Genomic DNA, 24,381 nt, shown 5'->3' with positions numbered 1-24,381 from the left:
TTCCCTTTCTAGACACGTGTGGAAATCCTGCCAGTGTGAGAACACTGGTGGTCTCTTTCCTACGTGGGGTTATGCATATTCAAATACAGATGTGATCAAGTCTTTATTTCTGAAGCACACAGCACAATAAAAGCCGTATTATACACACAGCACAATAAAAGCCAAGAGAAAAATGCAGTTTAAGTTATAGCTAAGAAGTTTTCAAAATTCAGGGGTGTGGGGTCGTGTTTATTTTTTAAATAGAGAATTATTCTTTACTATTATAGACATAAAAATACTGTAAGTAAACCATACTGACATTTGCCACACGAGAACAAATAAATTGGTAAATGACCCCTTACCTGGTCTGTGCTCTTACCTTATATGATAAATCAATCTGATTTTTGATATTTTGAATTACAAAGGCTTCCACACCTGAGTGATTACTCGTATTTAGTAAGCACCTTGAAAGCATAATTTTAACACATAAGATTATGCAATTCAATTGGACTTTATATAACTTTTAAGAGTATAAAACTCACAGCAAAGACAATTACCAATGTGGCCAGGCAACTACAAGGTCATCTTAACAGGTTTTGCTTTTACTAACTGGTAAATTTTATGCATAACTGGATCTTTTTCTTTTTTTTAGTGTGTGCATGTGTATGCACAGAGGCCAGAGAGCAGTGGGGGTCCTGTTCTCTCAGTTTCCTTATTGTTCTGAGATGGTCCCTCACTGAACCCGAGCTAGGCTGGCACTCTGAGCCCCAGCAATCCTCTTGTTCCTGTCCCTCCAGCCAGGGCTACAGGTGCATGTGATCGTGCCTAGGGTTTCATGTTGATTGTGGAGATCAGAACACAGGTCCATGCTTATGAAGGGGTTCCTACTCACTGAGCTGTCTCCTTAGCCCTCCAACAAGAAATTTCTATTAAACCAAATTCAAGTCTCTTTTATACATATGGTCACGATAACATGGCAAGAATGAGCACTAGTTTACCCTAAAAACTTTCAAAACTGTTCTGTGCAAAAGAGGCCAAGGCTGCTTAATGAGACCTGGGGAGTGCTAATGGCTCGGCTCTCCAGTGTCCCCTAAAGGCTCATGTGCTGAAATCTTGGTTCTCAGCTGGTGTGAGCACTTTAGGTGTCATGGCCTCCCTAATCCTAGCCCTAACCCTGAGCTAGGTCACTTGGGACATGTGCTTGAATAAAGTGTTGGGACACTAACCCTTTCTGCCAACCCATGTCTGTGTTTCTGGCCTGTGTGAACTGAGGCAGCCCTTCTGCTACCTACACATTACCATGATAGTCTGTCCCAAAGCAACAGTGCAAGCTCGCAGACTGAAGCCATGAGGCGAAAGCTACCAAGAAAGTCTAAGAAAAAGGGATCTCTTGGTAGAGTACTAGTAGAACAAAATAAGAAACTTGGTCTAAGATCTCAGGGCTGAGACTGTAAGCTAGGTCTGACTATGGTCTAAGATCTCAGGGCTGAGACTGTAAGCTAGGTCTGACTATGGTCTAAGATCTCAGGGCTGAGACTGTGAGCTAGCTCTGACTCTGGTGTAAGATCTCAGGGTTGAGACTGTGAGCTAGGTCTGACTATGGTCTAAGATCTCAGGGTTGAGACTGTGAGCTAGCTCTGACTATGGTGTAAGATCTCAGGGCTGAGACTGTGAGCTAGCTCTGACTATGGTGTAAGATCTCAGGGCTGAGACTGTGAGCTAGGTCTGACTCTGGTGTAAGATCTCAGGGCTGAGACTGTGAGCTAGGTCTGACTCTGGTGTAAGATCTCAGGGCTGAGACTGTGAGCTAGCTCTGACTCTGGTGTAAGATCTCAGGGCTGAGACTGTGAGCTAGCTCTGACTCTGGTGTAAGATCTCAGGGCTGAGACTGTGAGCTAGCTCTGACTATGGTCTAAGATCTCAGGGCTGAGACTGTGAGCTAGGTCTAACTGTATTATCAGCTGAAGAAAAGGATGGGCTCAAGGTTGCTAGTAGTGGGCACAGCCAAAGACCGTTCAGCATTTCACTGTTGCTTAAATCAGTCCATAACTCACTCTTAGTCCCTAGAACAGAGTAAACCAGGCTAAGATCTGCAGCTAAATTTAGCATTAGTTATGTCGGTGTTATTAGAACAGGCCTACCTCCTAATATTAGGACAGTAGACTTCCCACACAAACTCTGTACAGCTTTATGAAGCCTGCATTTATTATGTAGCCTAAAGTTGTCTAGTCTTTAACTTGTTGCCTAGAAACTCTACTAGAAAGATCTAAGAGTAACTTGAAGTGACAAACCTGTCAAGGTGACAGCTGGCCTCTGGTGCCTCAGTCAGCTGTAACTAATGGAGACATCTGAGTTCTGTCAGGCTCCAGCAGCTCCAGCAGGAGCAACATCAACCTCAGTTACCCTCAAGACTGCCTCAGGTCACAGTTCTCCAATCAGACGGAAACTTACACACTGCTACTTGCATAGTACACGAGGCCATAATATTGAAAAGCTCATTTCTGGTTTACAGACACTGTACAAATGCTGTCCCTTTAAATGATTACATGGCACTAATAGACTTTGATCAGCCACACACCTAAAAGCTCATGTGTTAAAGACCGGGTGCAGCTGACAGACTTGTTGAAGTGATTGGTTAAGTCCTGAGGCTCAAGCCGGTCAATGGATTACCCCTTGACTGAGTCATATTATAATGGCGTCCTTGAGAGAGGCGACAGCTCTGTCCATTACCTTCCCCGTGTTCACAGCACAGGAGCCGGCAGGCCAGACTGCACCTCTGGAAACACCAGGCCCAAATAAGCTCTCTCCATAGGTTGTTTCCTCAGCTGTCTCGTCAGGCAAGGAAAAGGGCCTAGCTCGTCAGCTGGTACCTACCTAAATAATGTGTATTTGCCTTGGGAGTCCAACTTGTCGATGTACAGCTGAAGCATGGCTAACCCTGTTTTCCTCTGAAATGAAACAAAGAGTGCAACTCCATTACCCATTAGAGCATCTTACTGTAACTCACCAGTTACCCCAAATCATACATACCAGTGTCTCAATGGGACAGAGTGTCATGACTTTGACTAAGCCCTAGAAATAGAGAAAAAAACATTTTAAATCCAGATATAAACAGATTCTTTCTGCAAAGTTCAATTATCCCGAGGTGCTAATTCTATCCAGTGTTGAGAGAAAGAGGATATAGAAAGGGTATGTGTGAGCCTTAGAGACCTGCTCCTCTGGCCTTTCGCTATTACATGGCAAAGTAACTACAATTAGTTTTATACATAGCATGAAATGAGATGTAAATATGTGTAATTTTAAAGTGAATGGTAATTTTCAATTATTTGTAGAAAAGCAAGGAAATCCAATCAAATATGCAGAAATATAATGCATTAACTAAATATAATCAAGCTTAGTGCAGTAGCAAAAGCCACACCTTTCTACTTAAATATTAACCTTCACAGCTAAGGCCTACAAAGAGAACAACTGGCTTCAGGCCTTTATCAGTGTGAGAGAGGATATGACTGAGAGAGAGCCTAAGTCAGAAGGTCAGGGGCTTTGCTTCCGGGCCTCCCTTAGGCCATCAACCAGGATGGTCGCCAATAGCTATTTAAGTATACGTTAATACTAGGAGTCTAAATTAATCAAAATAGAATTTAAAATTCAGTTCCGTTGTCTTACTAGCCACCTAGCAAATAGTCTTGTTTTGTCATGGCAGCACAGAAAGCAGACCATGTCCATGTGCACAGAAACTGAGTTGCAGGCTCAGCTGGAGGTCACAGCAGCACTTACAGAGGTGGAGAACAGAGGAGAGGAGTCGCACACAGCACACATTACCTTAGTACAGTTCAGAAGAGACAAGAGCTGTTGCAACATCTGAATACATATTCTGCTTACCTGAGGCACAGCAAGGAAACTCTTGATTTCTAGGTACTGATAACATAGGCTGTTGTCTTCTAATCTCAATAAGCTAGTCTCCAGCAGTTCCTGCAGACGAACACACATGAACATACATGAACATACATGCACATAAGGTGCAGCTGACAGTTATTTTTACAATTTATAATGCTAGCAAACAGGCCAATGAGATGGCTCAACAAAGAAAGGGGCTTACCCTAGGCCTGATGACATGAATCCCCAGAACCCACACAATGGAGAGAATTAGCTCTGCAGGTTGTCCTCTGGCCTCTACAAGTGTGCGCATGCATGCACCCCTCCACCACACACACACACATACACATACGCGCACACACACTCGTGCACACACACACATGCACACACACATGAGTGCACAGGCACATATACACATACAAATGTACAATGATAGTACCCCCATATACACACATGCACACATGCACAATGATAGTACCCCCCCCCCCACACACACACGCACAGACACACACAGAAACACACACACACACTCTCTCTCACACACAACGACAGTAAAGAAACCTTACCAAGCCTTTGGAGTAAACAGACTGTTCTGTTCTGAAAAAAAACATTAAAAGTTATCACTATCGTTTCATAATTTATTTAGAATGATTCCTTACTTTAGGATGAGCAAATAAAAGTTGAAATATAAGGTCTTCATTATCTGGAATGATTGGTGCACACCTGTAACACTAGCACTTGGGGGGCTGAAGTAAGAGGATCCAGTATTAGACACTAACCATGGCTCATTCCAAGGCTGTCTCAAAATTACTTATTTAAGCGATATGTACGCTGAGGAGAAATTCTGTTGAAGAGTCAGTTAACATGCTCTTTTTGTTGGTGCTGTTTGCCAAAGTGTCTCATGTAGTACACCCCTGGCCTCAGCACTTGATGTTAAGGATGATCGGGAACCCAGACCCCCTCTTCCCCACCGTCCTCCCCCCATCATCCTCTCCTCCCCGTGACTGTTGACTGTTACAGTTAACCCTGGGACTTCATCCAAATGCTCTTACCTTTGCAGAAGCACTTCAATGTGCTCCATGTTCAACTGCAAAAGGTATGAAGGGCTAAAATGGGAAATAATTTTAAAAGTATGTTAAGAAACAGCAATTTCTTCTGCTCAACCACTGAGCAAACCAGGGCCTCACACATGCTAGATAAGCACTCTTAACACTGATCTCCAATTTTAGCCCCCGAATCTCTCACACATACACATACTGTTTGAATTGTGTTCTCCTTCAAAAACAATGTTGGACTCAGAGCCTCCTGAACTCACAAGATTGGACTTAAGGATTTTATTGAGTTAAAATACAGTAGCTTTTTGGAGGTCAGCTCTCACCCAGTACCTCATGCCTACTAAATAGGAAATTCAGGGGCTGGAAAGAAGGCTCAGTGGTTAGGAGCCCATACTGCTTTTGCAGACAACTTCAGTTCCCAGCACAAATGTCAGGTGGCCCACAACTACCTGTAATCCTGCCCCAGGGATCAAATGCCCACTTCAGATTTCTGCAGGCACACAAATAAATATAACTAAATGAATCATTAAAAAAAAGTAGGGCAGGTGGGTTGAATGGGTGAAGCTGAGTGAGTTCAAACCCTGGGGAATCTCAGAGATTTGAGAATGGCAAGAGTGGAGCCCTTCCCTACCTGTTTGTACCTGCCCTGGAACACGTAACCATGACACCCAACTGAGAGGATCATGGGCACTAATTAGGTATCTAGATAGTCTTAGCCTTCAGCCAATGACCTTCCCTTCCTAGATACCATCCCGCCTTTCCCCAAGAGGTATATAATCCCTGGCTCACCTGAATAAAGCAATATGCTTCACATTTTCTGCCAATAAGGCAATATAGTCGGGCAAGCATTGCTTCAGAGAGCTGTTTCACTAAAGATGCAGAAAGGCCTCTGCCTAAATGAGTCACACCGAAGACTCCCGAAGAAGGCTTTTCTCTTCTCCCACCCCTCCAGTACTCACTCCCAAAGAGACCAGATCCTGCTCATCTCAGACTCTGCCTTCCCCCTTCCAGTCTGGTGTATACACGCGGAAGGGAAATGTGGACCTGCACATGCCCTGAGGGGAAGTGTGGACCTCAGACCCAAGTTCCTGACTTCCGTGCGGAACACTGGCAGGGCCTGGGTTCCCAGAGAGGAGACGGGGAACTACAGCACTTATCCCAGACCCCACTTTCCCATTCTGGTGAGGCATGTAGCAGCATCTGATGCCCCAAAGGGAAACAGAGGTTGTGGACTCTCCTTTCCAGACTGCCCAGCCTTCTCTGAGCTGGCATGCCTGTGGTGCCAAAGTACGCCAGGCAGAGAGGTAAAACATGGCACCGCAAAGAATGATGTAGGGATATGAAGGCAAAGACCATTAAAGATCCAAATGGCAGAGAAGCATGGAGATTCTTCTTCCTAGCTGGACTCCCTAGTTTACTGTCAACTTGACACAACTTAGGCTCATCCAGGAAAAGAGAATTTCAAGTGCAGAGTTACCTTGGTGAGCCTGGCCTGTATCTATGGTTGTGATTGATATGGATGGCCCAGCCCACAGTAGGTAGTACCATTCCCTAGGTACACTGGTCTGGGCTGTTAAAGAGACAGCTGAGCCTGAGCCAGTGAGCAAGCCAGACAGTAAGCCCCAAGTAAGCAGGGTTCCTGCTCCAAGCTCCTTCCTTGTGCTCCTGTCCTGACTTCCTTCAAAGACAGATTTTGATGGAAAATGGAATCCAAATGAACCCTTTCTTCAAGTTGCTTTTGTCCATGGTATCTATCGTAGCAACAGAAAGCACACTGTAGCACCAGCCCTCAGGAACAAGCAAGTTCTGATAACCACATACTCCCCACCTCTAGAACTAGGGCAGTATGTTTCTGCACTTTAATTGTTTATTTGATACGGCAGCTCTACTGATTTAAAAGCAATGTACTCAGTGTGTCACTGGAAGTAGGATGTTGGCCTGAATCAGTGATGCACAGTCCTTCTATTTCTGTTTCTTTGGGGCTGTAATCAGGAAGGGATACTGAATCTTGCTAAAGGATCTCCTGCATCTGACAATGAGACAACCACAGATATTTGTCTTTGAGTCAATATATGTACGCCCTGAGTTAGATTTCCTGATGTATGCTGAAACACTTTCTTCATCTGAACTGAGACCAAATTGAGTGCGATACATGATCTTATTATGACACTGAAGAGTTCGCCTTAGAAGCATTTTGTTGAGTATTTCTACATCTAAGCTAAGCAAGGAGAGCGGGTTGTTTTCTTTTCATGTTTATTTTGTTGTCGTCTTTTGGGGTTTTAATACTGTATTACTTGTGTACATGCCTGCACATGGGCGCTGGAGATGATGACACTGATGTAGAAGTCAAAGGACTTACTTTTGGGAGTCACTTTTCTTCCACTTCCGGTCCTGGAAGTTAGTCGGCCGTCCTCACAGGTGCTGTCATCAACTCCACTTCCGGTCCTGCGAGCCATTTCAAGTTAGTCAGGCCGTCCTGACAGTTGCTTTATCAACTCCACTTCTGGTCCTGCGAGCCATTTCAAGTTAGTCAGGCCGTCCTGACAGCTGCTTTATCAACTCCACTTCCGGCCCTGCGAGCCATTTCAAGTTAGTCAGGCTGTCCAGACAGCTGCTTTATCAACTCAGCCTTCTTTATGTGCTCGTCTCTTGCTTGTCTGGGGGTTTTGTTTGGGTTTGTTCGTTTGTTTTTAATCATGATTTTGATATTTAACTCAGACTTCCTAGAATTCGCTGTGCAGCCGAGGCTGGCCATAACCGCCTTCTCCATGCCTCAGGCTCCCACATTCTGAGATTGTAAGAACAAGGCTCCACGCCCAGCTAGTTATTCCTACTCCTGCCCTTTGCACCAAGGGGCAGCTTAAGGATCAGAAGGGTCAGAGCTGTTTAAGCGTCTGGTAGAATTAATTCAGGGGTGGGCGGGTCTTACAGTCCTGGGCTTCTCTTTGTTGGGAGATGCTTTGTTATTGATCCATTTAGGTTCTTAGTATATCTCAGTTCAACTGTGATAGGTCAGAGATGACTAGAAATGTGCTGATGTCTAGGTTTTCCAATTTACTAGAATTTAAGTTCTCAAAGTAATTCATAGTGACTCTCTGGATTTTAGTGGCTACATCATCACCTTGTATCACAATTTCATCATCTTCTCGTTGGTAGTTTGGTTAAATGTCTGTCAACTTATTTGCCTTATGAATGAACTGCTCTGTTTCTTTGATCTTTTGTATTGCTCTGTTAGATAACATGTCATTTCTTTCCACACTGATTTTTTTTTAAAAAAAGTATTTATTTATTTACTTATTATGTATACAGCATAAAGCTTTCTGCCTGCACATACACCTGCATGCCAGAAGAGGGCACCAGATCCCATTACAGATGGCTGTGAGATGTGGTTGCTGGGAATTGAACTCAGGACCTCTTGAAAGAGCAGATGGTGCTCTTAACCACTGAGCCATCTCACCACACTGATATTTCCTTCCTTCTATTAAATTTGTTTTGGGCTACTTCTGTTGTTCTAAGACCTTCAAATACATCAAGTTATTTATCTGAGATTCCACACACATACACATTAAAAGAGATGTATGTGTATGAATGTGCACGCGTGTGTGTGTGTGTGTGTGTGTGTGTGTGTGTGTGTGTGTGTGTGTGCGCCCACTGAGACCAGAAGAGGATATAAGACCCCCTGTAGCTGGAATTGAAAGCAGATGGGAGTGGCCTTGCATAGGTGCCAGGATCAGAACCACTGGTCTTCTAAATAGGCAGAAAGCACACTTGGCCTATGCTAGCTCTCTAGCCCATGGTATTTCTAATGGAGGCACGCACAACTACACATTTCCTTTCAGAACTGCCTTGGTTATATCCCGGAGTTCACAGTAGGTGATATTTTTTTCAGTTGATTCTAAAGAAATTTTAAATTACCCCAATTTCTTCAAGACACTGATTGGTCAAAAGAGTGTTATGTTATCAATCTCCAGGTGTTTGCCTATTTTCTATAGCTTCTGCTACTGATTTCTAATTTTATCTCATTATGACTGATAAGACAGATACTCTTTTTTAAAATTTAGTTTAGCATGTTTAATGGCTTAGAATGTGACTGCTTTTTGGAGGAAGCTTCGCAGCTGTTAAGAATGTGTATCTGAAGATGTTGAGGAAATACTCTGCAGACATCTGTGAAGCAGCTTTGATCTGTGACGTAGCATCACTAACGTTCATCTGTTAGTGCTTCTGAGTGACAGTCTACTGATGAGACTGGGTGCTGAAACCTGCCCCATGCTGAATCTGCACTGTTTATGAAGTTGTGTGTAAACATCCTCTTCTTCATGGCATGCTCGATTACTTTGCTTGGGGTCTCTGTTGTCAGAGACAGGCTGGTCCAGCTTACTCTCAGACTCCACTCTGTTTAGAATATCATTTTCCATACTTTAGGTGTATGTGGGATTCTTCTCCTCATCCCCATCCTCATCCCCATTTGTCTGTCTGTCTGTTTCTTTGAGACAGGGTATCACTATGTAGTCCTCACTAAGAACTCACTGTGGCTGGCCTCGAACTCAAGGCCTCCCAAGTGCTGAGTTTGTTTCTTAAAGATAAAAAGTTTGTGAGTGAAGAGGTGACTCAGCAGTTAAGAGCACATACTGCTCTTGTAGAGGACCTGAGTTGGGTTCCCTGGACCCAAACCAGACGGCACACAGCCACCTGTACCTCCATCTCCAGGGGATCCAATAACTCCAGCCTCCTTGGCACCTGCACTCACAGGAACAGATGCACACGCATATCAATTTAAAGGGACAGAAGCTAGCGGGGTATCGCTCTAACCCCATCGGCTGACCTGCACAATCCCTCAGACAGTTAAGAGAGTTCACATTGAGGGTTAACAGTGAGGGGCACATAGCTAACTCCTGTTGTTGTCCTGGTTTACTTTTTAACTTACTCACCTTGTTTTGGAGGTTTAGTAACTCTTGTTGGTCATGTTTGTCCTGAGACTTGCTCATCTCAATGCTGCTTCTCTGTGTGCAAGATTGCCTGATGTATCTTCTTATGCAGACTTAACAGTCTGTGCTGATCTTGGAAGGCCTTATCGCCACCTAAATCTTGCTGGATATGGTAGTATCCATTTTGGGAAGCCATTTATTTTCAGCTTGAAGTATAGCATCCCATGATCTTGTCTGTTCCCTTTTGCTGGGGTTAGATGAATTTCTGATGAGTCTGCCTTTGAAAGTAGCTTGGCACTCCATCCTTACAACTTTCTATATTGCTTTTTTCTGTATATTTGACGTTTTAGCTAAATGTCCATATGGAGAGTTTCTTGGATGCCCACTCTAAGTGCCTCTTCCCTCGGATGTACCTTTCTTCTATAGATTTTAGAAATCCTCGCTAAAAACCAAGTTTAAATTCTCTGGCACTTCACTCACTTCATTGTTGGAGCTGGCTCCTGGAGAGAGATGCGTTCTGTGGGTCTTCGTGAGCCAACGCTCTCCCACTCTCAGCTCCCACTACAATGCTCTCCCACTCTCAGCTCCCACTACAAGGCTCTCCCACTCTCAGCTCCCACTAGCACACGAGTGTGGAACATGGTCCAGGGACGGAGCTGTGAGAAACTTCTGAGCACTTGTAAGAATACTCGAGGAAAACATGCGCCCTGTGACCTCAGTTTCTCCAAACATGGAGCTGTTCTTGGAATGTGTTTCATGCTTCTCCTCACATAGACTTGGCGCATACAACCTTGAGTATAAACGTCTGGGGCTCTGACTGAAGTTGGCCATTGTGTGAGATTTTAGTCTACCTCGTTTACTGGTGCCGTTCTCCTAGGTCCCACCACCTCTAGAGCGGTGACAATCGGGGACAAGTGGGGACAGGCTACAGCAACAACAAAGATCCACAAACATTTAATTACGAAAGAAAAATGAAAACAACTATACTCACATAAGGATAGGAAAAAGCTAGGATGTGTACAGGATAAATTGGAATTCTAAAGCTAGTAACGTTAGAAGTGAAACAAAGTGGTAAAAAGAAGAGAGCATGAGGAGGAGGAAGAGAAAGACCCGCAGGGTGGTGATGAAGACAGAAGCACTCGATCTAACAGAGCGACCGTCTGCCCGCTGCCCTCCATCCTGCTGACACGCTCGTTCTCACACCTGCCTCCTTGCACTGTCTGCTCGGGGTGCTGTCCACTGCACTGAGTCCTGCTGGGCATGAACGCTGCCATCGCTGCTGCTGGCCTAAATGCTTGTCGGTGTTCTCAGGGGTTGGCCCAGCAACGTGGCAAGCTTAACACCCTTCCTTTCTCCTGCAGCTGATACTAAGACTCACTTGTAGATGCTCTCAGACCACAGGTGTGCGTGTGGCCCTGGGACAGATCGAGCAGCAGCTAAGGCATTATTATTCACTCAGAGCCAGTTTTACTCCTTTGAGGTAAAGATGCAGTTCCTAGCTACAAGTCTCCTCTGCTTCCCTCTGCAAGGGAGTCTGCACTTCCCATTAAGGAAACCGTATGTCTCCTGATCTGGGTTAAAGTCAAAATCATTTTGTCTCCATGTCTCCTGTGCCCACAATGATTCTCAGGGTGGTTGTTCCCTTGGTCACCAGAGGCTAACCCTTTAAAGCTTAGAGGTTTGGTAATTCTGGCTTCTACTTACCTCAGCTGAAAAGTCTGCCTGCAAGATCTCTCAAGGCCCCCTATAGCATCAGTGAAGAAGCCAGCTCTGTTGACCGTGTAGATCACAGACCTCTAAGCCTCATGTGTCATGCAGAATGCCATACTCTGTGCCTGCCTATGGGGCTCATCAAGGCTCTTCTCCTTCCTCTTACAGCTCCACGGGGCAGATTCTCCCACACCAAGCACTCTCCCTGACCCTCGGTGGTAGAGTGTGCAGTTTCCTTTGTAAGCCGAATGTTCGATACACTTGGGTCTCACCTGGTCTCTGTCTATGATGTTGTCATACGCCCATGCCTTTCCACACCACCCTTCTCCCTGAAGCCACACTCACCTGATGTCTTTCCTTTACTGATGGAGAAAGTTCTAGGCATCTCTAACTGCCACCTCTCGGTGTGCTTGTATCTGCGTGTACTGGCTAGTAAATAAACCTAGAGTTTGAGACTGACGCTTACCTTAAGACCATGGGAAGCTGGTCGGTACCGATGCCCTGAACAAAGACTAGGTATGTCAGAGCAGCCACAGAGTCTGCCAGTTGTCTGTCTTCTTCTTCTTCAAATTCAAGGTAATCCCAAGTCCTTTTTTTCCTTCCATGATTAAGAATAATTTGGGGGACAGGATATCCAATTTGTGATAAAAATCCCTGTGAAATGGGTTTTTAAAAAGGAAGCTATTGGCATTATAAACTGTATATCATTCACTTATTCCACATCCACCCCCTGTCCATATCCCTTCTCTTTGATGGTATACACAATTTGTGATACTTGAATGTCACTCCATTGTTAGATCCTCTGAAGTGCCAATAGTGATGCAGGGGTCTGAGTAAGAATGGCCCCCATAGGATCACACACTTCAATGCTTGGTCAGCAAGGAGTGGCGCTACTTGAGGAGTGGTAGGAGGTGTGACCTTGTTAAAGTATGTCAGTGGGGGTGGCTCTGAGGTTTCAAAGGCCCAGGCCAGGCCTGACTCTCCCTGCTGCCTGTGGGTCTGAGGGAAACTCTCAGCTGCTTCTCCAGCACTCTGTCTGCCAGTGTGCTGCTGCACCCTCTACCATGGAGATAACGAACCAAACCTCTGAAACTGTAAGAAGCCCCAAGGAAATGCTTTCTTTCCTAAGAGTTGCCATGGTCACAGTGTCTTCCCAGCAGTAGAACACTGACTAAGACAGTGAGGAGGTCTGCTGGTGCAATGCAGGTCTTCAACAATTGATTTTGAGTTATTCAAAAGATTACCCTGGATGGGCCTTACCTATTCATGCAGGGTTCGTTTGTTCATTTGTTCTCTCTCTCTCTCTCTCTCTTCCTTCCTTCTTTTGAGACATGACCTCACTCAAAATCATAATTAAAGATACATATATACATGACTTTTGTTGATAGCTTAACTATCTGATTGCTTGAGGGAGGGTTTAGGGCAAGCTAGAACAGACCATTTCAGGGACTGGAGATGACCTAGCAGTTAAGAGCATTTGCTGCTCCTGCAGAAGACCCAGATTTGATTCCCAGCACCCATATAGCAGCTCACAACTATTTATAACTTCAGCTCCAAGGGATTCAATACCCTCTTCTGGCCTCCTTGGCCACTGCACACATGTGGTGTACATACAAACCCACTGTGATAAAATAAAATTAGTAATTTTAAAACACAAACGAAACTGGGCATGATGGTGCACACCTTAAATCCCCCATTTGGGAGACAGGTGTAAGTGTATCTCTGTGAGTTCAAGGCCATCCTGGACTGCAAAGAGAGTTCCAGGACAGCCAGAACTTTGTAGAGAGACCTTGTCTCCAAAATACTAAAAATAAAAGAGAAAGAGAGAAACCATTTCAGCACGAAAACAGTAAATTGCTTTCGGACGTCGTGGCAGCTGCCTCAGTGACAGGAGGGTGGGGGTACTTAGCAAGTAGAGTTCAGGTGGAAAGGCATGCCCCTGAGATGGCAGCACTGGTGACTGACTGCACAGGAGTAGAAATACACTTAATGCTGTACTTTAAAGTGCTTAAGATGGGGGCGAGCTGCTCTTCTAGAGGATCCAAGTTCAATTCCTAGCACCCTCATACTGGCTACCAACTAAGATCTGATGCTATCTCCTTTTTCACAGGGACTCATGCATGTGGGACGCATACATTCAGGCCAAATACACACAACACATGCACACAACACTCGTACACAGTCTCTCTCTAAGAAACAATATTAAATCAATGCCAAGGGTCTGTAATAAAGTATTAGGAGAAAAATACATCTTTCAAGACCTTCCATGTATGTACACATTTTCTTATTTATTAGCATATAAATAAAAACATCTGTAAGGCTTTGGATAACATTATTGCTATTTAACTTCCATCCTGTTGATGATCTGTGTTCTAAAAACCTACACACTGCCCTACTCATAAATTATCAATTCAACTACTCATATATCACAATATAGCAGGATAAATTTAAAATTCCAAGTATTACAGTAGATTAGAGTGGCTGTACTTACTATTATTTCAGATGCAAAACACCGGAAAGGGTCATTTCCAACTTCTTCAGACTGTTCGAGGAATTGTGCTGTCAGCAAAGGGCATTTCAAGCTTTTGAAACAGCTATGGCATAAGAAACAGGTAGCTATGCAGTCAACAGTCCAGGCGCAGCACATCTAGCTCTTAGTATCTGGCTTTACACGAAAGCTAAGCGCTGCACAGTTGTTCATTCCCTCAGCTCAGGTGAAATTTGTCGCTGTGACAGTATTAACAAGTGGGACCTTGGAAAGGTGGGATTCACGCTGGTGGGAGAGATTCGGCTGCTCTGAAGACATGAGCGCAGGGTACCTGAGGCTCACTCCAGCCTTGGGACTCCTGGCCGAGAACTGCAGCCAATAGACTTTCATGACAAACACCCGGTCGTTTGCTGCAGCCCCACAGTGGCCTAAGGCAAGCGGGGATAGCTCAGTCCGCACCGCACGATGAGTCCTTTCTCACTGGACAGTACTGGGCAACATGAGAATGCCTCGCTAGACTGCACAGCTCAGGTTCACCTCAATTTCTAGACTGCCTGAGGACCAGTGCTAGTCTAAGAGGTCACCATCACGAGTCCAAGGAAAAGTCACGACAATATAGTAATTGTTTTTCATAAAGTTGTATTCTTTTAGACTCTAACTTTATTCTGTAACTGAGTGCTTTCTAATTCTTTAAAATAGTTTTTTTTAAAACAACTTTTTTGTTTTAAAAACAACTTTAAATGCGTTAGCCCAGCAAAATAGAAAAGTAACAATAGCATTAGTCTCCCAAATTAAAAAAAAAAAAAAAATCAGTACTGTCCAAGAGGAAGTTAACACAAATCCATATATAATTTAGAATTTAAGATTCCTTAGTAGTCACATGAGAAAAGTTGTGAGAAACTAATGTGAGGAGTAATTAATAATTTACCTCAATTATCCCAAAATAGCTAAACTACTCTGACAGGTCACAACTGTACAAAGGTTAGGAACCCACTCTTCTCTCTCTTTATGGGGTGTTCTTTGTCTCAGAGCTTTTGTGCTAGTTTTTGAGATAACTTATTCTGTAATCTAGGCTCTAGCTTTCACCTTGTAATCAATCCTCCTGCCTCACCTCCTAAGGGTGCAATGACAGGTGAGCACCACATCAGCTCATCTGTCTCCAGGCTGTTTGTTACTGACAGTGCATCTCAGTTGGGACCATCCATCTGCCAAGGGGCTGGCAGCCATACTGAACAGTGGTGGGTGACTTTGCTGAATCTGTAGTCAGGGTGGATGCTCAACTGTCTAGTGGTTCAACTGTCTACTGTTTCCAAATACAATTCCCCACTGACAATAAATTCCTTGAGTTAAATAGAGTTCCTGCTGCTCTTTCAGTATTTGCTTGCTGTGACAGAGGAAAGTAAATTAAGTGAAGGGTTTGGTTTTACACTCTCAGTGTCTCATTAAACAAGCATGCTGTACCAGCCCGCATGCTGTACCAGCCCGATGTCTATAATTCAAAATTCACATGCACAAACACGAAACCTAAGGTAACAGCTACCATGGCTCACTCCGCTGGAGACACTTACAATTTCAGTAGTTCATCCTTCAGCTTTGTGTTTGCTGGGTCTTCTTTATCACTAGCAACTTCTGCCACAAAGGGTTTCGTGAACTCTATCAAGGCCCTGCAACACTGACAAAGGCCATAGTCATCTGCCTGTATTTGTTCTTCTGAGTGTGGGACAGGAAGAAGAGACAGCTGACTCCAGAGCGTGGACAATGCTAATCCAGCCGAGTATGCCTTGTTGTTAGGAAGTTTCTGAATAACTGCAACAGAGACCAAGTGGTTACCACTGTGCTCACCCGTGAGCAGTTACCTGTGCTCGCCCGTGACAGTTACCTGTGCTGCCCCATGAACAGTTACCTGTGCTGCCCCGTGAGCAGTTACCTGTGCTCGCCCCATGAGCAGTTACCTGTGCTGCCCTGTGAGCAGTTACCTGTGCTGCCCTGTGAGCAGTTACCTGTGCTTGCCTGTGAGCAGTTACCTGTTATCTGAGGTGGCAGAGCCTGCAATGTGACAGGTTCTTTACCACACTACTCCCACCATGCCTCCCCCACCATGATGGACTGTGGACCCTAACCAGATCAACAGTTCTGTAAATTGCCAGCTGTCAGGTGCTTGGGCCCAGCAATAAGAAAACCAATACAGTAGTTTTATAAGTGGTTACATCTTTCCCTTTTATTGGATTATAAACACAAAATACAAATGGAAAACTGCAAAGCACTGTATAAATGTACAAGAGAATTAGAGAGCTTGCTGTGTTCTTGGAAGACTTTGAATGTTTAAAAGTGTTAAGTGTCTAGACTCCCTATCATATTCCGAAGCATAAATATGTGCTACACACGCCAACAGTGATGGCTTCTTTCATGGGAAGTGTCTATCTTGGTTGCTGGGAGCCATTATTGGCCAATACTGCGTCATGAAGCTTCTCTCTCTACATGCCTCATTTCACTCTGGTGAACCTTTTACCTCCAACCTCCCAATCCAAAGGCTGAGCAGAACCCGGTCTCACATCCTTCTTAACCACACTACAGGACTACCTGCCACACTGCTGTTGGACTGCATGTGCAGGTCCCACTGAGCCACTAACTATGCTTAGACAGCTGTAGACAAGACGCTTACTAGGGAGCTGGAGAGAGGGCTCAGTGGCTAAGAGCGCTGGCTCTTCTGGAGGACCCAGATTCAGTTCCCAGCACCCATGTGGCAGCTTACAACTGTCTCTAACTCCAGGGGATCTAGTGTTCACTTCTGGCCTCAAAGGCACTGGGAATGCAAGTGGTGTACAGGCATATATGCAGACAAAACACGCACATATACATGGAACAAAAAGAAAGCTAGCCAAAGACTACATACATGCAAACAGTATGACACACAGCAAGGCATTCACTGCACAGCCATTCTTCAGGCATCCTGCAGCTCCACACTGGCGACTGCTCACATATACGGGTAAACATCAGGGTGCGTGTGCAAATAAGTTAAGAAATACTTAGATATCAAAATGCTCATTACCTGTCTGTAATGGTTGCAGTAAAAGAAGAATAATTTGAGATATCTGTTTCCCGGAGGGCTCTTCAATGAGTTCAAGCAAACCCAACAACAATTCCTTTGGATTACACAACTATAAAAATATTCACAATTGAACCTGTTTAATACAAGTTGTATTTAAAGCCACATGATTACTATTTTAAAGAAGACATACCAAGAAAATACAGTTATATTTGCTAGATGTAAAGTGCCCTACTCGGTTGTTAAAGACCCTTCAGAGCTCGGGCTTCCTCACTGGGCTCTCCATGCAGGGCCCTGGTCTCTGTGGTGCACCTGACTGCCTTACCCTCAGTCTGCTTAGCTTTCTCAGCACTTCCACCCGAGCTGCGCCCCCAGCCACTGCCTCTCTCTTACCTGGAGGGGCTTTCCCATGTGGGCACTCACTTGTGTCTACCACAGCACTCGCTAAAGTTTTCTACATCAGGCTTCATTACAGCATCTTCACACAGAAGCTGCTATTGTTGACCCCACCTGTACTTCCCTCTAGCCCCCGCCCCTTACAGTCGCATATCTTTCTGCTGATGACTGCGACTCATAACTTTCATATCTGGTATCTGACTCTACCTCTAATGCTTCAGGAGGGTCAGCACAGCATTAAAAGTTCTCTACAACTGACCTCACCTACGTAACGAGAGCACGTGCTAACTTCTGTTATAGCTTTCTTACTGGAACCAGAGTCGGGTCTCAGACTGGCTAATTCTTGCTGGAACCTGAGTCGGGTCTCAGACTGGCTAATTCTTGCTGGAACCTGAGTCGGGCCTCAGACTGGCTAATTCTCGTATCTGGGAATGTCGGTGCTCAGATGGAGCTGCCCACTTGGCCGTCCAGCCAAGGTCAGTTGGGCATTACCCAAGAATAATTTCTTCAACTAGAATCTCCTTACCAAAGAGCAAGAATTAAAGGTGGAAGGGAACTGCGGCGGTGCTGCTGTGTGAGTGACAGGCAGAGCAAGCTTTCTGACTCACCTTCACCAGCAAATCAAAGATCAGAAAACACTCTTCTCTTTTATCCTCTTCCCTGCCCCTCAGGAGGCATCGGACAACAGGACCAACAAGATTCCACCCCATAGTCTTAATGATGGTCTGCAATCAGGAAAGAGTAAAGCAAACGCTGTCATCCAGAACTCACGATGGGTGCTTCCCTCACATGAGGAACAGAACTCACGATGGATCCTTCCCTGACATGAGGAGCACAGTCTTTCTCCGACAGGAAGGATGAGGCACGTGAGGCTCCCATTTCACCACTGACTTGCTCAGAGCCAGCAGCCATCACCAGGTTCAAATGCTTTTGATGTTTTCACTGAGGGAGGCAAAAAGGCCTTAATTTCCACTCAGTAACTAGATCTAGGACCTAAGCAGTTCTGCTATTTATGACAAGATGTGAAATGAGGAACGTGGCTTCTTTTTATTCTCTCCTACGCACGGTTTTATTCGTTCTTTCTTTCCTTCCTTTCTTTCTTTCTTCAAGGCAGGGATTACTGTCCTGCAACTCACTCTGTAGACCAGGCTGCCTTCAAGCAGAGATGTGCCTGGCTCTTCCTCAGCAAGTGCTGGGATTGAGCTGTGGGCCACCACCATCCACCCATTTCCTTCTCCTTTTCAAACACATTTCAAATGCTTTCCACATAAAAATTACCTCTAAAATTAATGAATTACATTCATATCAAAAACCAGATTTTCAAAGTGATTAACAATATGTCCCAACTTCCTGACCTGTTTTTTTTTTCAAGTCATTAATACATACCATACATGTACTAATACTCTAGGTACTAACACATCAGAGGAAAAAGAAAAATTCACTCTCTGAAATTCTTGGGCAGATGCTCAGTGGAAGGGCCAGCAGCTGGGTAAGCCAGCCAGCTCCGGGGCTGTAGGGGTCGACTGGGGTGCAGCATATTGATCTGCATGACCTGAGCTGCCACCTGAGGCCACGGTGGTGTCCAGGTCCATCCATGGTCCTACAGCAGCCAGGGTGTGTTGTTAGCCGTGACCTGAGTTACCACGGGCCACATTGATGTCCCTAGGCCATGCTGCCACCAGGAGCCATACTGATCTGAGTCACCTGAGGTCATGGTGAATCCAGACCCTGCCTCCAAGGGCCACATGCAGGTCCATGACCCATGCTGCAGGCTGAAGCCATATTCATGCCCAGAGAGTGTGCTACTGCTGGGGGCCATATTGATGTGACTGCCTGAGCTGCCACCTGGGTCCATGGTGATAGTGGGTCCTTGTTGCTGCTGAGGGCCACCCTTGGACCTGTCTGTGTTGGGGTCTGTAGTCTGAGTTACCACCAAAGGCCATGTGGAGGTCTATGGTTGGTGCTGCCCCTTGAGGCCACACTGATGTCCGGGGGCCATGTTTGTGGTCTGTGAAGGCCCATCATCTATGCTCACACTGACTGGGAAGAGCAAAGAGGTAACTTTTGCTATAGTATCAATGACTGCAGATGCAGTTGAGAGGGACATAGAAGGATTCTCTGACAACCTCGACTCCCACCCCTCAAACCCCTACCAAAAAAAGAAAAAAAAAAAAAAGAAAAAAAAGAAAAGTAACAGCCTAGACAGGAAGCCACCAAAGAGAACTCTTGAAAAAGAAAACTCGTAAAACATAATGAGATGCTGAAGTGTAGCTCACCACAATTGATGGCTTCTGGCAGAGATATGGGAGGGGAAGGCGGCAATTCTAGCTAAGGGGCAGGCCACTGAGAGAGAGAGAGGCCATGTTCCAGTGAATATATAACTAAGACAAGTAGACTTTCCCCCCTTCTCTTTTTTTCTTATTTTTGTTTATTTTTACTTCTTTCAGGGGAGGTTACAAGCGGAGGTTGGGCGTGGTAAGCATGGGAGGACAGGGAAGGGAATACTGTAATCAGAGTGCACGGGTGAGACTCCCACAATAATAGCAGAATATGAAGCCAATAAGAGAAAAGTCATTTGTATCTAGGAAAGGCAAGAGAAGATTTCCAGGAGCTACGTTAAAGCTTTTTGAAGGGACAAATCAGACAGGAATAGATGGGTTAAAAGAGATCTCTAAGGCACAGGAGGCTCCGCACTCCTTGGAGAGACTAACGGAGCTTTACAAGGTGTGAGGACTGTTCACAGAAGAGAAATATAATCCGCTTTGCTCACGGGTCAACTGAGTACTCTGGGGTTTATCAAGCTGTCCCATAAGCATCAAGCATAAAAATGAGAATATCCGTCAGCTGCGTCTGACAACTCTTTGTTCGCTCTGCTTGTTCCTGCTGCTTTGAGACAAAGTCTTCAGATGCTACCCAGGCTCAAGTGGCCTCCCCCTCAGCTGGGACTAAAGGGACCTGCCCCATGCCTGCCTAGGCTCTCATTTATATTGATATATCCAAAGACACTGACTTAAGGGAAGGGTACTTTTACTGTTTAGGCCTAAATGAATTAAAGGCCATTCTAGAGATTTCTAGTCATGTCTGTTTTTAAAAATTCACCTTTCTCTTTTTATTCAATAAAACCAATACTCAGAATGTGAGAAAATCAAATACAAATTGTAATGAACAAAATTACACTTTTATCTAATTCAATTGTCTTCCTAAAAATATTCTTTATTACTGTGCGTATGTATATATGTGTGTATGTGTGTGTATATGTGAGTGTGAGTGTGTGTGTGTATGTGTGTGTGTGTGTGTGTGTGTGTGAGAGAGAGAGAGAGAGAGAGAGAGAGAGAGAGAGAGAGAGAGAGAGAGATATGAGTGCAGGCCAGAGCACAATCCTGTGAAATCTGTTTCCTTCCACCTTTACATGGGTTCCAGGAACTGAATGCAGGTCATGGTCATCACAATTGCTAAGCAAGTATTTCCCCAGTGTTGTTCTCCTTGAATTTTCTTTTAGTGCTGTGGTGTCTTGTGCCCAGCACTTCTCTCTCAAAGTTCCACAGTCAACATCCCCTCTTTGTTCAAACCTCTAGTCATAGTTCATCTCCTTCATCATGACTCTATTTTCCTCTCTATATATCATTACCTCCACTTTTTAAACCTCTCTCCGGGTACATATATTTTTACCAGAATGTCATGTTGTAAGCCAGGAATGGTGGCACACACATTTAAGCCCAACACTTAGGGGGCAGAGGCAGGAGGATTTCTTTGAGTTTGAGACCAGCCTGGTCTATATAGGAGTTCCAGAAGAGCTAAGACTGCATGGAGAGACCCTGTCTCAAACAAACAAGCAAACAGAAAGAATGTTACAGGAGTTCTTCTGGGCAGAGTCTTATTTGTTTGTTACTGTATCTATTGCCAGCAGCAAGCACAGGATCTGTTACAAAGTAACAAAGCAGGTCTAGTAACCAAGGTAGCAAACAAAGAGGTTATGCAGTAGAATGATACCTAGTAACTTGGGAGTACAGCAAATTATCCTGCTTCCAAAGATCTGACGTTCCATTTTCCTCTGTCTTTGGTATAGTCTGACTTTTAATATTCATAAATTCGAGGCTGGAGAGATGGCTCTGCAGTTAAGAGCACTGGCTATTCCAGAGGACCTGGGTTAAATTCCCAGCACCCATGTGGCAGCTTACAATTGTCTGTAAGTCTAGTTCTAGGGGATCCAACAACCTCACACAAACATACATTCAGGCAAAGCACCAATGTACATAAAATGAAAATAAATCATTAAAAAGTATTTTAAAAATATATTCAAGAATTCATGTTATGAATTAGTAACTAAATTTTTGAAAATTTACAAAATTACTATCTCACCATAATTTGCTACAGAAGAATAAATTCACTTTTTAAAATTTGGCCCTTGGATAGGCAGGACAATTTTTTTTTCAGTGAGGTTTCTACCTTCCATTCCCAGGATTCCTGGCTCCAGCACAGCCCTCCATGCGGATCGGCATCTTTTCTCCTTTCCTTCTTTTCTTTCTGATGCTGGCCAGAGCAGATGTACTCTTCCTGGTGCTGCACTTCCTTGCTCTCTCTCTGCAGCCCCACTTTTTGCCATATGACTGCCTGCTACCACAAGGCTGACCTCTTTGCCAGCTTAACTTAAGCAAAGGCTTTTGTTTCCTTTCTGTTCTCCCTCAGCAGCTACTGCGATCACAGCTTACCTAGGACAGACTGGTTTTCTCCTAAAACTCCAATACAGTTGTCCTTAAGCTTAAAGAAACAAAACCAAAACCAAAACCAAGCAGCCTTAACTCCTGGTGCTTCACCTTCTAACTAGGAGTTTTTCTCTGCACAGCTCACTTCTTTCTGTAAGTGAGTCTCTGAAAATGTTTATCTAAATATTTAAACAATGGTTTAACCATTTGTTTACTTAATGTATATACATGTCTGGCATATGTGTGACAGCATGTGTGTCGAGGTCAGAGGACAAATTGGAGATTGCCAATCTCTCTTAAAACTCAGATTGTGCTTGGTGGCAAGTGACTTAGCCATTTAGCCCCATTAGCCATTAGCCAAGTGACCCATTAGCCATTCTGCTTACCCCAAGAATTTTTGCTATACATTTTACAAATATCAGTCACAAGATTACCCAGCACTATAGAATGATGTGTTTTGGAACTTAATAGACTCTAATATCAAATATTTCATGGTCTTTGTTAGGGAGGAGGGAATAATATGTCAGTATACAGAAAGGAATTAGACATGGACTTAAAAAACCAGGCTAGTGTGAAACTCAGAGACCAGTCTGCCCCGCCTCCTGAGACACCTGATGTACCTTCTGTAGTGTTCTGAAACTAAGTAGCACACAGGGTAATACTGTTATCCCCCCAGCAGCACACAGGATAATACTATTATCTCCCACCCCCCACCCCACCCAGCAGCGCACAGGGTAGTATTGTTATCCCCCAGCAGCGCACAGGGTAGTATTGTTATCCCCCAGCAGCACACAGGTAATGCTGTCACCACCCCCAACCTCACGTAAGACTGTGGCAAAGCCAGAGCTCACATCTCTCCAGCTCCAAGCCTATGCTATCCCACACTCCAATCGCTCTCCACTGGAGCGGTCTTGCTTCCAAGTTTCTGGGAGACACACGGCAAGGTCGAGACTTTTGGTTGGTGTAGGAACGGGCTGCTGGTGTAACAGGGAGAGGCCACCACTGCTGCTGTATACTCTACAGTGCACGGGACAATGATCCTCGCCACAATAAAAGCTGTGCTCAAGTGCGAAAGACTACATTACAAGGTCTTAAAACAATGGCCTTTAAAAATATTAACGTGGGGGCCGGAGAGGTGGCTCAGCGGTTAAGAGCACTGACTGCTCTTCCAGAGGTCATGAGTTCAATTCCCAGCAACCACATGGTGGCTCACAACCGTCTGTAGTGGGATCTTGGCGCTCCCTCTGCCATACAGGCATATATGCAGGCAGAACACTGTACATAATAAATACATCTTTAAAAAATACTAACATAGACAGACTAATAGTAAATCAGGACCAGTCCTGACAACATCACCTGGAAGGAATATCAGTGCTAAATATTGTGTTGAAATCTGAACTTGTAGTTATCAGATTATACAGTACAAAGGTGACTTCCAGATATTAGTCCTAAGCCTTACTATCTTTAAATTTATCCTGTTAGCCATTTAAAAATATACAAAAATAAACCACGGAGCCATGAGATACCTAAGTGTTTGATATGCTCTCTCCTCCTCTGCCTCACTGATGCAGTGCTCTCAGGTGCACCTTGACAACTATATTCTCAGCTACCGTAGCTCCTCAGGAGGGGCCAATGTGAGCTGGGAGATGGCTCCGAGGGCCCAGTACTCACAAGAATGAGGATCTGAATTTCAATCCACAGAACCCACATAAAGTCTGGACATGGCAGTGTCCATGTGCAATCCTCGTGTCCTTCTGCAAGATGGAGGGCCCAGCATATATGGCAGCAAATAACAACACAAAGGCCCTGTTATCTCTGACCTCTGCACATGCGCTACAGCAAGCCTCTGCCCACACTCATATATAGACGCAAGGACACACACAGATGCACACCAGACTCACATGGACACACACACAGATGGACACCGTACTCACATGGACACACAGATGCACTCCGTACTCACATGGACACACACACAGATGCACTCGGTACTCACATGGACACACACACAGATGCACTCCGTACTCACATGGACACACACACAGATGCACTCCGTACTCACATGGACACACACACAGATGCACTCCGTACTCACATGGACACACACACAGATGCATACCATACTCACATGGACACACAGATGCACACCATACTCACATGGACACACACACACAGATGCACACCGTACTCACATGAACACACACAC

The 24,381-nt window shown here is 44.8% G+C and overlaps 1 protein-coding gene across 18 annotated transcripts in view; it reads right to left on the bottom strand.

The window, feature by feature from the left end:
• Glmn (glomulin, FKBP associated protein) overlaps positions 1 to 24,381 on the bottom strand; it is a 42,581-nt gene that overhangs the window by 12,210 nt on the left and 5,990 nt on the right. For 7 of the 18 annotated variants that reach the window (NM_001105993.1, XM_087582380.1, XM_087582383.1 and 4 more), the window contains exons 4-14: positions 18,081 to 18,197; positions 17,080 to 17,188; positions 15,599 to 15,836; positions 14,034 to 14,136; positions 12,009 to 12,196; positions 4,905 to 4,958; positions 4,419 to 4,449; positions 3,859 to 3,948; positions 3,010 to 3,051; positions 2,854 to 2,927; positions 359 to 443 (exon numbers count right to left, since the gene is read on the bottom strand). In NM_001105993.1, coding sequence (NP_001099463.1) covers positions 359 to 443; positions 2,854 to 2,927; positions 3,010 to 3,051; positions 3,859 to 3,948; positions 4,419 to 4,449; positions 4,905 to 4,958; positions 12,009 to 12,196; positions 14,034 to 14,136; positions 15,599 to 15,836; positions 17,080 to 17,188; positions 18,081 to 18,197 — 1,131 coding nt within the window. Of the gene's footprint in view, positions 1 to 358; positions 444 to 629; positions 1,472 to 1,516; positions 2,928 to 3,009; positions 3,052 to 3,858; positions 3,949 to 4,418; positions 4,450 to 4,904; positions 4,959 to 12,008; positions 12,197 to 14,033; positions 14,137 to 15,598; positions 15,837 to 17,079; positions 17,213 to 18,080; positions 18,198 to 24,381 lie in introns of those variants that run through there. The other 11 variants (XM_087582385.1, XM_087582388.1, XM_087582384.1 and 8 more) reach the window with 4 other exon arrangements.

The sequence above is a fragment of the Rattus norvegicus genome, chromosome 14, assembly GCF_021556685.1.
Source record: "Rattus norvegicus strain SHRSP/BbbUtx chromosome 14, alternate assembly SHRSP_T2T, whole genome shotgun sequence".
NCBI classification, from domain to species: domain Eukaryota; kingdom Metazoa; phylum Chordata; class Mammalia; order Rodentia; family Muridae; genus Rattus; species Rattus norvegicus.
Note: the sequence above shows the minus strand (reverse complement) of the source record. Positions and strands in the feature narration are given on the sequence as shown.